Here is a 13,774-nt window from a genome sequence, read left to right as displayed (position 1 = left end):
CTTTCGATTTTTATGCCTTCGTTTCGTTATGTGTATACGTTTGTCCTGTACTACTGGCCTGAGCGGATACAAGCGAGGCGCACCATTAGCAGTCTTAATAACATTCAGTTGAACAAGAGGAACGGAAAGGGCCACGTTTCTGGTGTTGTCGGCTAGATGTCGCTATGAGCACTGCGTCGAGACCGCCAGAACGAGGCACTCTGGAGTATTATTAGTGCCCAACAGGCGGGGCCCGACATGGCGAGGTCGGCATCGGGCTGCTGCCGGAGATGCGAGTCTTCCCAGTTCCCCGTCATGGTCGAGGTGAGGGCCCTGATATCGCCCACGGGCCGTCGCATCATTACAACACCAAGACCAAAGGAGGGCCGAGTTCCCGAGGGGCCCATCGAGGGCCATCGAATAAGATCGGCGGTTGTGCTGTTGCTCTCCCGTCTTTGATGCAACACAACCGGGGCTGGGCCGCTGCGAGCAGTCATGGGGGTTGACCGGCGTCGGTGTTATTAATAATATGAATTTTGTTGGGCAACACTGGCTGCGGGTGGAAAGATGTTGGTGAAACAAACAGACCCCAACCAAGGAAGCCTGAGCCCGTCAGGGATGCTACCGCCGCCGGCGAGCGTACCGAAGAGAACCAGCCAGGTGGATACATGAAACCCAAAATGGTTCTCCCAAAACATCCCCGGAGCGGATCATAAACCAAACAGCCGTCGGAACCACTTGACCGGAACCGCACACAGTCCACTACCGGAGTTCGGACCGATGCCGTCTCAGGGTGACAGCGAGATTGGACAGGACCACGCACCGGGTTGTCTGTTGTTGCACCCTGCCCGCCCTGTGGGGGGTTACCCCCTTTCCAATCTCGTCCAACCGGGCTCGTGGGCGCCGCTAGAGCAGCGAGAGGGAGAGGAAATCCGGGGAACAGGGGAGTGGCATGATGGTGATGGAGCCGCATGCCCACACCCGCTCGGCCAGACCAGCTCGCTCAGTGGCTCGCATGGGGCATGCCAAGACAATCCAGTGTCGTTCTGTCAAGGAGACTAGGGGTCTACTTCCGCTTCCTATTCGAGAAGTTCTCATCCCAAGTGCGCGCGGCGATAGCGTCCCCCTGGCCCCACGACGATGCTAACATGGGAGAGAAGGGGGCCGACTGAGGAGTATAACAGGCGCCGTCTCGCTCCCCCGATGAGAATCATGACTTCTGCTTCTTCAGCTGCTCTTGAGTCCAGTCTACGACAGCCACCACTACCACTCCTTCTACTACTTCCCTATCCCCTCCTAGACAAGACATCAAGTCCACGATCACGATGAAGGCCTTCTCCCTCGTCGCTCTGGCGACCGCCGTCAGCGGCCACGCCATCTTCCAGAGGCTCTCTGTCAACGGCCAGGACCAAGGCCAGCTCAAGGGCATCCGCGCCCCCTACAGCAACTTCCCCATCGAGAACGTCAACCACGCCGACTTTGCCTGCAACACCAACATCCAGATCAAGGACAACAACGTCATCAAGATCCCCGCTGGTGCCCGTGTCGGCGCGTGGTGGCAGCACGAGATTGGCGGCCCCTCGGGCCCCAACGACCCGGACAACCCGATCGCTGCCTCCCACAAGGGTATGTGTCGCCCTCTTCACAAGCCAACTTCCACGTAACCAGGCAGGCACACTAACATGGCCTTCTTCCTCCCCTCCTAGGCCCCATCTCGGTCTACCTCGCCAAGGTTAGCAACGCGGCCTCGGCCTCGGCCAACGGCCAGCAGTGGTTCAAGATCGCCGAGCGCGGCGTCAACAACGGCGTGTGGGCGGTCGACGAGATGATCTCCAACGACGGCTGGCACTACTTCGACGTGCCGTCGTGCGTGGCCCCCGGCCAGTACCTGATGCGCGTCGAGCTGCTCGCCCTGCACAGCGCCAGCGCCCCCGGCGGCGCCCAGTTCTACATGGAGTGCGCCCAGGTCGAGAGTAAGTTTTCACCCCTCCTTGTCACTCACTACACCATCAGAAGGAAGTGACTAACACCCCCGACCCCCCAGTCACCGGCTCCGGCACCAACGCCGGCTCCAACTTCGTCTCCTTCCCCGGCGCCTACCCGGCCAACCACCCGGGCATCGTCGTCAGCATCTACGGCAACGTGGGCTCCTACCAGATCCCCGGCCCGGCGCCCCTCACCTGCTCCGGCGGCGGCGGCGGCGGCGGCAGCAGCCCCAACCCCAACCCCACCCCCAACCCCACCCCGACCACTTCCGCCGGCGGCAGCCAGCCCACCAACGGTGGTGGCAACACCGGTGGTGGCAGTGGTGGCAGTGTGCCGCTGTACGCGCAGTGCGGTGGCAATGGGTATACCGGCCCCACGGCGTGTGCTGAGGGGAGCTGCAAGGCGCAGAATGAGTGGTATAGCCAGTGCACTCCTTAGGTGGTTGCCTACCTAGGCGGGTGGTGAAGGGGTGAGTGAGGAGGTGGTGGCGGCTTCTTGTATATAGTTGAGTTGGCCTTGGCCTATTTTGGACTTCGTTGTCAATAGTTTTTGCGAATCAAAGTACATACGCAACAGTACCAAGGTCTCAGTGTTAGGGTGCGTGTGACGAGTTGTTGGCTTCTGTGACGGCGTGGGTTATACACTGGTTGTGACTATGAGACAGACCAGGTCGGCCAACCGAACGGGAATAGAAACTCGGCACCTGTGTTGACGGCCCGGTCGGTTAGTCCAGGCCGGGTATCCGTTTTACAAACACCAACACACCAGCTTAGCTTATTAGCCGGTTTGCCGGTTTACTCCCACGTTTCGGCGATCCCGGGCCCCGGCCGGAGTGGGGCGGGGCGGGTCCGGCCGGACTTTACGGCCTGCCTCCCGGCCGGGCCACCCACTGTTTGTTTCGGGTCCCCTTTCTCGGCCGATTGCAGCCTGGGCCTGGCCCGGTCGTGGATCTCCCTTGAACGGAGCGCAACGGCCGTGATTGATTGGGGTTTGCGTTGGCCAGACCGGCAAGAGGGCGGTTGGGGTCTTATGCGTTGGTTTAGTTGTCTACATTTCTACTTGTACCATGTGAGGAAAGAGAGGGGTCTGGGCATAAGGTCTCGCTTATCTCGGCCGCAGTGATGGGCCCGGCCGAGAAGGTGTGCTCAACTAACAAACTGGGCAATGGGCCAACGTCTAATTCAAATCCGCGAGAACTTCCCTCTGAGCACACACCGGGCCCCCTTCCGGGCCGCTACACGACCATGTTCCGGGCTCTCATATGCACACAAGTGAGCAGGTCTAGATCCGTACCAAGCCCAGAGAAGGAGTCCCAGGCCGTTGGGACTGTGATCACATTGTATCTAAGTCGCAAACCCGGCAAGCAAGGGTGTACATACTACACCTCCTTGCTCGATACAAGTAAGCAAGGGGGCTTCTGATCAGGTCTGGGCCTCATCCGGAGCATCTCCACCGCAGAGACGTTGAAAACGGCGACGGGCACCGTTATCTTCCCCCGAGGCGCCCCGGCCCCCGCCCACGCCCCTGAAACCGTGATCGCCCTTGCCGTCACCGGCATCCTCGCTGTCCGACCTGGAAAGAGACTTGCCGTTGCATTTTGTTTCAACGCCCCCCGGTGCGCATCCTCATGCCTGGGCTGACCTTGGGTGGGAGTGCGGACGCGGGTTGATGATGACAGGCGCCTCCTTGCATGGCGAGTTTGTACATATGTATGGAGGTATTCGTAAGCAACTGTAGTACAACGTACGTCCAGAAGTCTGGACGCGGGGAAGTGATGCACCGGTGTGGCGGCTGGTGATGCAGTCCCTGCGTTTCTGTGGCACGTTCTCATGCACTCCGATTTGGTTGATCGTCGGCGGGTTGGACTCGGGATGCCGCCATGGCCTCGGTTGGCTAGCACTCTGTCATGTAAGTGGCCTGTATGATGTATCTCATCACAGTCCAAGAGATACCAGAGTCTAGAACCACAACGTATAACACCGTAGAGTAGCACTGATGATGGTAGCAAATTCACAGTACTCCAACATGACCGTTGATCAAATCTTGATGTGTGAGGATATAAGCCAACCAGCCCTCTTCCAACCAAAGGGACTCCCTTCTGAGTGCCCATGATCCTCAGGAACCAGAGTGACACGCACCAATCCGATGGCCACATCGCCCATCGCCACCGGCGCGGGGGACAACCCTCCATCTCGACATCCCAGGGGCAGTTCAAGTCTTCCATCCCGGCGTGATTGGAGTGGTCACCAAGAAAATGGAAGGGATGGATAAGGTAGCATGTCCGACACCTGCGGGGTAGCTTTCTTGCCCCTGACTATCCCTCCATCCATCCCGTTGCATGCTTCCCAAACGAACCTTTGCCGCCGACTTGCCGACACGTGCGACCTCTCTTTCGTTTTGTTTCCCCTCCCATCGCCAGTCCCATCAAAGCTTCCGAGCCCAGCAATCGCAATGGCACTCCCATCCCACGTTTTTTGCGGCGCACTTGCATCCGCGTGTGGAGCGCTGCAGGGAGCCTTGAGACGAAGCGAGGGCGTACCCGATATTTGCATCGGACGGGTTGTGGATTCGCTGTGTGTTTACGGGAATCCTTTTTATCGAGATAACCTTCGCCGCGTTGCAACCGAGCGGGGACGGCCGGATCAGACCGGATCTCGTTAACTATCTCACCACCAAGCTGTGGAAAGGGAGGCAAGGGAAAGAGGAACGAAACATTCCAAGACACGGCTCGGCGTCCCTTCGCTTCGTCGGGGTTAGTGAAGGGGGTTTGTTGAAACAGCATCAGCATCCATCCCCCTGCTTGGCCCGGGCAGGAATCCTTCCCGAGGGAGGGAGCGCGAGAGTCAACGAAAAGAAGGATTTCTTTCTTCTAGAACAAAATCCAAGACCGGGAAGGGATGGCGACAAGTCGCCGGCGATGCGCCCGTGCAACCTCCCCAAAACTCGGTTGTCTTGCAAGTCGAATCCCCTTCCATGAAAGAGCCAGGGATGTGACAGTCTCAGCGGGACGGCATCCGAGCAAATGTAAAACCGGCATGTCGTCAGGGCGAGTTGCGCTCAGGCTCAGCCGCCTCGTCTCAGCGACTCTCAACTGGTGCGTGCATGACCGGAAACGGGTGGCGAAACAAAAGCCTCCAGGTCTGAGAGCAAAAGGCTGCGTAACCTGAGTCAGTTAGTTGCTCTCAGCTAATTGACGAGTCACCATTGAGTGAACCTATCACACGTCAAAAGGGAGATTGTGAAGCGACACGAGTGATTGTGCAAGGCAAGTCAGATTTGTTTGATTGCTTGATTCGAAAAAGTAGTTAGGAAAAAGAAAGATGCCAGGTATCCCAGTCTGTGAGCTGTCCTGTACTGTGCGCCGTGTGCGGCAGTGGTATCGTCATCCCAGAAAACCCAAGTCATGTCATGTAGATCCGCCCTGAAATCATCATTTCCCAGACGCCTCCTGTACCTTGATGAACCTGTTAAACGCCGAAGATCCCTATCCAACCACCCATTGATTGATCGCCCATTGTCCCGTCGTGACGCCAAAAAAATGCAAGTAAATGAGATCCTCCGTTTCCGGTTTCAAGGCTTCCCCATCAATTTGACGCTCCTCCTCCGAGCCGACAGCCCGCTCAGGATTCCCTTCCGAGCCGTCGCCGGGCTGGGTCCGGCGGGGGAGGTCGGCGACATGATATCGCTCGGCGGCGACGCTGCGCCCATTACGGTAGCGTTGCGCTTGACCGACCGCAGGATGTCCGTGTATGTAATTGGTGTTACCGGTGTCTTCGGCCGCTGGTCAGGCCTGTGTAGTTGCGGTTGCTGTGTTTGTTGCTGTTGCTGTTCTTGTTCGGACTCTGGCTTGCCCTGCTGCGGCTCCTCGTCGACGCGATGCACCATGGCAGGCGACATGACCGAGTTCCTGTTGTTCGATGTCGTCGCAAAAGACGTGTCCAACTTTGGGATGGCCGTCTGCGGCGAGTTGAGGTTGGGCCTGCTCCGCCGCCGGGCTAAACTGAATGACCGGGTTACACCCTTGAGCAGCGTCGTTGGAGTGCGGGGCGTCTTGACCGGCTGGGTCTCGCCTTCGAGGCTATCCAGCGCCTTGGGGATGTCAAGGCTATAGGTGCTGCCGTTGGCGTAGGGATCGATGCTGAGGAATGGCGGCCTCTTCTTGGTCAGGATTTCGGACAGGAGCATGCTCTTCCGGTTGGCCGGTGGCTCCTTGCTGAGGCGGGAACGCCGCGACGAAGTTGTGCTGGCCGGCGTGCCTGGCCGTTCCTCGGTGGTAGCCGATCGGGTTGTAAGCGGTTTGGCGGGGGGCAACTCGGTACTCGATTGCGTCCTGGTCGTTCCCAACGAGCTGCTCGACGTTGGCCGTCTCCGCGTCGCAGGCAGGTCCACGATCGACGGCTTCCCAGAAAACACCACCGAAACCGCCCGCGCTGTGACCTCATGGCTGGTCCTTGTTGGAGAAGTCGGATCGTCCACGCTCGAGTCGTAGTCGTAGTCGGAGAAGTCGTCGGCGTCCGACGACGCGTCCTCCTCGGACGAGAGGTAGACGTCATGCGGAGTGGTCGACTCGACGGTGCCACCGACCTTGAGCCCCAGGTTGTCAAGCATTCTGGAAGCTCGAAGGGCACTCCTCGCGGGGAGCTTCGGGGCGTCGTCGTTGCCAAGGTTGGGGCTCGGCGCCATGGTGTCCTGGTTGTCCATGTCGTCGAACTTGTCAAAGATGGGTTCGTCGAAAGTGGTCGCTGTGGAGAGAGGGAACTCGGGTTTATCGTCGAACGCCTGGGTAGTGGTCATGCCGATTGGGTGATCTGCCCTTCCCTCGGGAAGGGGTTGGTCCGCCAGAGACATTGTCCTCGAGGGAGAATGTGTTTCAAGCCGGAGGGCTAGTGGGAGGCGGTCAAGGGAGGAGAGGAGTGAAGTGAGCAGTGGGAGGAAAGGTCAAGCTCAAGCAAGCTAAGGTCAATGTCTCAGCCTCCTGGACTGAGATTCTTTGAGGTATGGCAGAATAGCAACGACTGGCATGGAGGAACATGTCCCGAGAGGTTGGGGGGGTGGGAGAATATTTTAATGCAGACTGCGCTGCCCAAAGGTGGGCATCACCCACCCCGGGAGCTGATGTGCGAAGAAGTGTCGAGTGCCAAGAGAAACCTTCTCTCAGAATGTTAACGGTCTGCAGAGAGAGGACCCGCCGTCACAGCCGGCCGCATTCTGTGTGGTGTGTGTGTGTGTGGGGTGGGTTCTGCGCAGGAAATGCATGTCCCTCCGTCCCGCAAATCGCTGCAAAAAGCAGGTCCGTTACGAGAAAGACGGATGAATGGGCTGCCCTCGCATGACACACCCTGCGTCCCCTGTCCCTTGCCCCTGCCCCTGCCACCGGCGATCCCCTGCTCAATGCCTCCACAGCGACCGGAGCAAGGATGCGGGGAGCTGCCGTGGCTGCGAACTTGGATCAGCCCGTTTCTTTTTTACGAACGGCCAACAGTGCCTCGAATTCAGATCAGTGAGTCCGATGGTTACGAAAGGTGCCCCCAACGCTTCAACGGAGTCATTGGCAACTCCACCGGAATGAAATCGGCCGTCTGTTTGAGCCCGGCGGAGGCTGGCTGTCGTCTGGGCTGCCATCGAGGGTTGCCAGAATGGCGAGCCCTGGTTGGCCGTGGCCGCTGTTTCAGGTAGAACCGGCCCTCAACCTTCAACGTGGACAGCGAGCGCAGAGAAGAGGAAAGTCCTCGCCAAGCCTGCGATTTTCGACGCGATGTGCCCACTAACCTCCTCTCGGTTGCAACTCCAAGAGTCAACTTCCGCGCGAATCGATCCCTCGAGAAAACTCTAATTTTTTTCTCGCATTGGAGTCAGGATTGTGTCAAGTCTTCGCCGCTGGCTGGCGGGCATTCCGGAGCCGGAACTCTCGTTTTCCATCACAGCCACGCTCCCACCGCCTCGTGTGCGCCTGTTTGCCCGTTACCAGCCTCCCAGTCCAAGATCTGCGCAGTCTGTTCTGTCATCAGTGCCATCAGCCCCAGCCCGGTTTCCCGAGGGCCTCCGAGCTGTCGACAACGTGACCGGCGAGTGGGTGCGATTCTCCAATCAGCCGTGGTTCGCCATTGCCGCCGCCCTGAGTTGGAATCTGGGTCGTCGTGCCAATCGGCGTCACCCAGGCACCTGCCCCTCACAAACTCACGAACCCACGCAATCCCGCGCTGCCAATCAAAGATTCGCGTGGGAAATCCTGGGGACCTTCAATGGTTCCCCGCGGCCGACAAGAGGCGAAACAGGTTCATGTCGACGGAGGTGCTCGCAGCGGCTGGATGGTGTTGCATGGTGTTGCACACCACCATCTTTCGCAAACGCGAAGGAGTTTGAGTGAGAGGACTCCGGGTTGGGTTGAGTTTTCGTCCTGCCCGGCGCCTGTCCGCCCGACCCTTCGACCCGTCACGATGCAACGGAGCCCGACCGACCTGCCCGGCTCACTGTGTCGACCGCCCTCCATAGTAGTTACCTGTCCAACTTGACACGGCCAGGCCGCAAATGCAAACCAGGTGCTTGCTTGTTCAGTCGTTCCTCGCGGCATGAACTCTCAGATTGATCTAAACCCGGCACGGCCTCGGAATCCCGCGCCCGGCCACCGCCAAAACGGAAAGGTGTTGACTAATCTATAGGCCGGCTGCCTTCCCTCCTTTTGCTCTTGACCCGACCTACCTTGGCCATGGCCAGGTTCGCAAGCAGAGACCGGCCGATAGCGATGGCCGCAAATAAGTCATAATTTTTGGGTGAAGCTGACAGACCGACCTCCGTCTCGCCAACGGTCCCCAAACCCAACCCACAAACACGTCCACGACTAACTATCGATAAGCCGCATTCGGGAGTGGACCCTGATCTGCAATTCTTACCCCCAACATCTGGAACACAACAACTCACCTCGCATCTCGCAGCAGGCAATTCTTCCTTCTTGCTGTCGCTCACCGCGCAGCACCGCGAACACCGCCCTTCTCTTCGTAAGTACATGTACATGCACCATGGGGACCTTGCATGGCGAGTTCGGTCCTGCAGCCGTTGGCACAAAGTGATTGTGGCGCCACCTCGTGCGAGCCATTGTCTCACAAATCAACTCGAACCAAAGCACGTCCAAGCTTCAGCCGCGACTGCTGACCGACTTTCTCTCGGATCCTTCTCCGCGTTCACTCACGCTTCTCGGCCTGGGTCGGAGGAAAGCAGTCAACGCGGCTGCGTTCGCTCGGGTCTACGCGGTAGGTACCTGAGTTATCGCGAAACCCGGGAAGAAGGTTCGTCATGTTTGTACCCCGTGCACTCCGTTTCGTTTCACTTACCTCGGCGACGAACCCCCCTTGGGCATCCTGGACGGTCCTCCCGTGCTGCTGTCCCCAATAACACCACACAAAACTACCTCGGCGCTTCAAGGCTCAAAGCGTCAACGTCAAACCTGGCAATGACCTCGTGGTCGAAAGCTCGAAACACGGCCGCTTCAGATGACTGACCCATGCCTGGGCGCCTGGATGCGACGATGATTGCACCGTTTTGAGCCGGGTGATCCCAATTCTCTTTCCTTTATTCAGGGTCACCGTGTATTCAAGGTCACTGTCTCATCCGGATTGACTCTTCGCGGGCTTACCTTCCCTTTACCTGCTAGTTCCCGATCTCTCACCATGGAGGCGGGATCCGTTCGTCTGATGTTGATGAATGCTAACCCTAATTCTGAACATTGCGTCATGCGCGATCGAGGGTTGTGGACCGTTGGTCCAAGCTTGGAGAAACAACAAGCCGCTGTTCTACATACATCGAATCTTGTTTATGTGTCCTCTTCCACCCTTCCAAAAAGAGGGGAAAATGAAAATGAAACCCGGCATCGATCTTGAATTGTCCGGATATAATTTCGTCGTCCCTTCCATCGGAACACGAACACGTCCTCTTCTCCCCCACCAGGCCCGTTTCTTATCAGAGGGCGAATGGCCCGTGCGCAAGTCCGTGGGTCTAACCGGATTTGGCCTGGGGCAAACGATGTTTCTAAAATTGTTTCAGCTCGTTCGTGGTCGCTCGTCGGGCTCCCCAGAATTTCCAGACTACATGACACTGCCGAGAGATCTGTGTCACCCACCCTTCAAACGTTTTCAACCATTGTCACGGGCATGGTTCCCTCGGGTCGTTCTCTTGGCTCCAACACTCGGGATATTTCCCGTTTAGTACAGAATCCTCGAACGCGACCAAACGGAGATTCACTCGGTCAACAGAATTCGCATAGCCAGGTCGGCTCCTAAATCAAGCATATATGACTGTCTCGTTACCCCGCCATGCCGGTGGGCTCGGTGCGGCACAGAAATAGACTTGGGGAGGCCACCGACAGCCCGGCTCTTGCGCGTTAGACAGGAGTTACTGTGTAACAGGATGAGGCTGACTTGGCTGAGCGACGTCAGAGGACGAATCATTCCACCGGCCGCATCGCAACCCTGACCGACGGATCGCCTGACTCGACGCGCGTTGCATGCCAGGCTGAGGCTGGGTTCCTAGATATAATTCAGCTGGAAGGATTTCCATCCGCATTTGGTATCACCGCCCGGTGCCCGTTCTCGCTCCGGTGCCGCTGGGAGCACTCTGCTGAGAAGACTGCATAATTGCTCGAAAAGGGACGGCGAGCCGAGCAAACATTCGACGCCGGCCACTGTGCAACACCCCCACGTGTCTGCCAACGCGCCGGTTTTCGGTGACTTTCCTGCCCTACTTGCACGGTTCTCCGACCACCTCGCGCATCCCGCACTGTATGTCAACACGCGACAACATGGCACAGAATCAATGGTCACTGAGCGAGGAGCTCCCCCCTTCAACCATGTTCTCCGCTTGCTCTCATCGCCAACCAAACATATCCTAATGTCCCCCATCCTCGCGCAATTCTCGGTATATTATGGGCAACCTACCTTGAACAGCCGAGGCGAGACCCAACCCGATGTTACATTGCATACTGTTGACGATGCAGTTGGTGATATTTCACGGCCGGGCCTGGCCCCCATTCACGTGATGCACACAACAGCGCTTGTTGGACAGCACTCCCCCGAGTCCTTCGGTTGTTCAACCTCTGGCATCTAATTATCTTCTGACTACCACTTCGGCCATGGATTCCCGCGTGCCCCAATGACAGACTGTATGACCTATTCTTAGGGTACGTCAACTGCCAGACGCGATGAAAGTGAGCGTGCTCGCCCTCTGCACCCTCGGGGCGCTCGCCCAGTTGGCAGCTGCCTCCGAGTTTAGAAAGTGGTACCCCGAGTACGGAACCGTCTTCCAGAACACCCTTGAGACACACTGTTCGGCCGAGTACGCCGCCTGGGCCGCGGGCTTGCCGGCACGCCCCGAAGAGTACACGGCCAATGGCACCACCTCGGCGGGGCAGGCCGTGGTGCAGTGCATACTCTCCAGCACGTCCGAGTTCATGAAGGCCAACATGGCCTCCGCCGCCGTGCTACTTGGCATCATGCCTTTCGCCCTATCGGTGCTTGGGTCCAGTAGTGAGGAGAGCGCCCTCCTGTACGTCATTGGCCGCCGCCCGCTGCTGACCACGTTGCTGCTCGCGGGCGCCCCCGTCGTGGTCGCCCTACGGCCGTTCGAGTACAAGGACCCCGTTGGCATCCTCCGGGCGCGCGAGGGCCGCTTCTACAGCTTCCACATCGGGCCGTCGTGGGTCGTCCTGGCGCTCGAATACATCGTCGCGCTCGCCTCGGTCGCCAACGTCGTCCACGTCACGTACGGGCTCGGCGTCGGCGTGACCACCATGATCCTGCCCGACTCGAGCTACCTGCCGGGCGTGTGGGCCGCCACGGGCATCGCCGTGCACGTCATCGGCGCGCTCTGCCTGAAGTCGCGCCTGCGGCTGCTCACACCGAAACGCGAGCCCATCGTCAAGTCGGAGCTGACGCTGTCGGCCGACAAGCGCATCACGGTCGAGACGGTGCCCGAGACGAAGCGCTTCCTCGCCCTCTCGTGGCTCACCTCCACCTCGACCACCTTCCACGTCATCTTCGGCACCCTGGCCTTCTCCAGCATGCAGTTCGTCTCGGTGCGCGACGCCTTCGGCGTCATCGGCCGCTACACCGCCTCCGTCACCATCTGCCGCGTCGTGCTCATGTACGAGCTCTCCGGCCTGCGCACCGCCGTTGATGACGGCGGCAGCTCCATCCTACCGCCTGCTGATGACGGTCAGGACCCCGTCGATGGCCTGAAGGCGGGGCCCCGCGTGTTTACCTTTGCGCCGTGAGTGTGACCTATGCTAGGCTACGGGCCGCCTACCATGCGGGAATGACGTGCATGTTAGAGAGGCAGTCGCTGTGGGGTTTCTATGTACACATATCATCTATTTTTCCCCGGCTTTATGCTCCTCATGTTCAACGTGGCAAAGGTGTCAGAATAGAAGAGACGGTGTCTGTAATTCACCGACTGGAAATCACGAGTCAGAGCTGATGAGTTACGAATTACTGAAAATACATTGACGTTGAGCAAGCGCAGAGTTGTTGTTCTCGTCTTACCCGAATTAGTTGATAGAAGTTGGCCAACCCTGTTTCTCCTCAGTTTACCCACACTTTAGAGTTGATCATGTTCTTTTCCACAGTGGGCGGGCTTGACAAAACGGAGACGGCTCAGCTTCAATGTGTAAGCCGAGCCGAAGATCGACCTGTCGTGCCACACGGCGACCGAACGACTTTCCTGTGCCGCAGAGCTGGCCAGCTAGCTCTTAAGCATCTGACATGCACAACCCGTCATGCAGAGCTACCTCATCCCGCTCTGTTGGCCGACTCTGACCTCTGCCGCTTTCCATTCGATGCGTGCAGAGAGTTAAAAACAGCAACCCACCCCGCATATCCCCTCATCCTCCCCCAATGCAGCAAACAACATCCATCAGTGGAAGATCACCCAAAAAAATCATCATGGCCCCGTGCTGACACCAATGGGATCGGCAGCTGCCCACGCCAGGCCGAACCAACCTCCCAGCTCACCTGAAGGCCCCGACTCGGATTCGCTGCTGACTTTCCAGCCGTTCGACTCAGCCCTCCTCCCAACCACCAACACTGAGAAAAGAGGACGGTGAGTCGACCACGTATGTGGAGGATTTTTGTTTATTGAATTATTGAAATGCAGGTCTCGAAGGTGGCCGCGAGCTGTTTAGACATGCCGTAGCTGGATCCTTTGTGATGGTTTGCAGTGAGTGACTGTTGGTTGGGAACTGTGTTCTGTGCAAGTAAGTCGTGCATGTGCTTCGCACTTGCGTCTGGGTCGGGTTGGATGGGTTTTTCTGGTGATAGCAACGTTGTAGGAGGAGGTGATATGGTAACGGCGTTTCGGAAACGGACCTCCGGTACCTACCTATCTGTTTAGTGTCCTTCTTTCTTGAAAGAAAAAAAAGATCTATTTTGGTCTATCGGCTTGTAAAAGTCCGATCATGGCAGTGTGGACTGACTCGGTACTGAGATGAGGGTTGATATGCCTTCCTGCTCAAACAATTCTCACCCGAATAACACGAGTACGAGGTAAAGTGAGGTTACAAGGCAAACAATTGAGAATGCTCATTGTGAAGTCTGATCCAAAACACTCTCTTTTGTATATTTTTGATAAACTTCTTATGACTGCAGCAACCTACCTGGGCTCTCTCATCCACCAATCCTTACCCAAAGCGATCGTGATAACTCCCTCCGCCATCATATATCAACAAACCCTTGGTCTCAAAGAAAGTTCCCATCGAGCTAGATAATCCCACCAAATGCCGTGTTACTCCAAAGCCAACCCAAACCCCATCCCTCTGCATTCTGTC

At 57.8% G+C, this 13,774-nt stretch overlaps 5 protein-coding genes across 5 annotated transcripts; 2 read left to right on the top strand and 3 right to left on the bottom strand.

The window, feature by feature from the left end:
- Positions 1–314: 314 nt before the first annotated feature.
- B0H64DRAFT_125458 (uncharacterized protein) lies at positions 315–1,128 on the bottom strand. Its single transcript, XM_062798041.1, has one exon. The coding sequence runs from the start codon at positions 950–952 to the stop codon at positions 473–475; it is 480 nt and encodes a 159-aa protein (XP_062661022.1). The 5' UTR covers positions 953–1,128; the 3' UTR covers positions 315–472.
- Positions 1,129–2,409, top strand: B0H64DRAFT_125459 (glycosyl hydrolase family 61-domain-containing protein). Its single transcript, XM_062798042.1, has 3 exons — positions 1,129–1,605; positions 1,686–1,952; positions 2,024–2,409. Exons 1-3 carry the CDS (start codon positions 1,305–1,307, stop codon positions 2,401–2,403), a joined length of 948 nt encoding a protein of 315 aa, XP_062661021.1. The 5' UTR covers positions 1,129–1,304; the 3' UTR covers positions 2,404–2,409.
- Positions 2,410–3,042: 633 nt separating this feature from the next.
- On the bottom strand, positions 3,043–4,525 carry B0H64DRAFT_125441 (uncharacterized protein). Its single transcript, XM_062798040.1, has one exon. The coding sequence runs from the start codon at positions 4,187–4,189 to the stop codon at positions 3,344–3,346; it is 846 nt and encodes a 281-aa protein (XP_062661020.1). The 5' UTR covers positions 4,190–4,525; the 3' UTR covers positions 3,043–3,343.
- A 689-nt stretch (positions 4,526–5,214) lies between these two features.
- B0H64DRAFT_392317 (uncharacterized protein) lies at positions 5,215–7,256 on the bottom strand. Its single transcript, XM_062803542.1, has one exon. It carries the CDS (start codon positions 6,811–6,813, stop codon positions 5,536–5,538), a length of 1,278 nt encoding a protein of 425 aa, XP_062661019.1. The 5' UTR covers positions 6,814–7,256; the 3' UTR covers positions 5,215–5,535.
- Positions 7,257–11,013: 3,757 nt separating this feature from the next.
- On the top strand, positions 11,014–12,394 carry B0H64DRAFT_125411 (uncharacterized protein). The gene has a single exon (XM_062798039.1). It carries the CDS (start codon positions 11,156–11,158, stop codon positions 12,224–12,226), a length of 1,071 nt encoding a protein of 356 aa, XP_062661018.1. The 5' UTR covers positions 11,014–11,155; the 3' UTR covers positions 12,227–12,394.
- The last annotated feature ends 1,380 nt before the right edge of the window (positions 12,395–13,774 follow it).

The sequence above is a fragment of the Chaetomium fimeti genome, assembly GCF_033439085.1.
Source record: "Chaetomium fimeti strain CBS 168.71 chromosome Unknown B0H64scaffold_3, whole genome shotgun sequence".
In the NCBI taxonomy this organism is placed as follows: domain Eukaryota; kingdom Fungi; phylum Ascomycota; class Sordariomycetes; order Sordariales; family Chaetomiaceae; genus Chaetomium; species Chaetomium fimeti.
This window is presented reverse-complemented; position numbering and strand designations above follow the sequence as displayed.

What these genes read in the sequence shown, in the direction of transcription:
- B0H64DRAFT_125459 (XM_062798042.1), top strand. Translation starts at nt 1,305, where the DNA reads ATGAAGGCCTTCTCCCTCGTCGCTCTGGCGACCGCCGTCAGCGGCCAC. An exon ending in GATCGCTGCCTCCCACAAGG is followed by an intron (nt 1,606 to 1,685) that starts GTATGTGTCGCC and finishes CTCCCCTCCTAG; the next exon opens with GCCCCATCTCGGTCTACCTC. An exon ending in GGAGTGCGCCCAGGTCGAGA is followed by an intron (nt 1,953 to 2,023) that starts GTAAGTTTTCAC and finishes CCGACCCCCCAG; the next exon opens with TCACCGGCTCCGGCACCAAC.
- B0H64DRAFT_392317 (XM_062803542.1), bottom strand. Translation starts at nt 6,813, where the DNA reads ATGTCTCTGGCGGACCAACCCCTTCCCGAGGGAAGGGCAGATCACCCA.
- B0H64DRAFT_125411 (XM_062798039.1), top strand. Translation starts at nt 11,156, where the DNA reads ATGAAAGTGAGCGTGCTCGCCCTCTGCACCCTCGGGGCGCTCGCCCAG.
- B0H64DRAFT_125441 (XM_062798040.1), bottom strand. Translation starts at nt 4,189, where the DNA reads ATGGAAGACTTGAACTGCCCCTGGGATGTCGAGATGGAGGGTTGTCCC.
- B0H64DRAFT_125458 (XM_062798041.1), bottom strand. Translation starts at nt 952, where the DNA reads ATGCGGCTCCATCACCATCATGCCACTCCCCTGTTCCCCGGATTTCCT.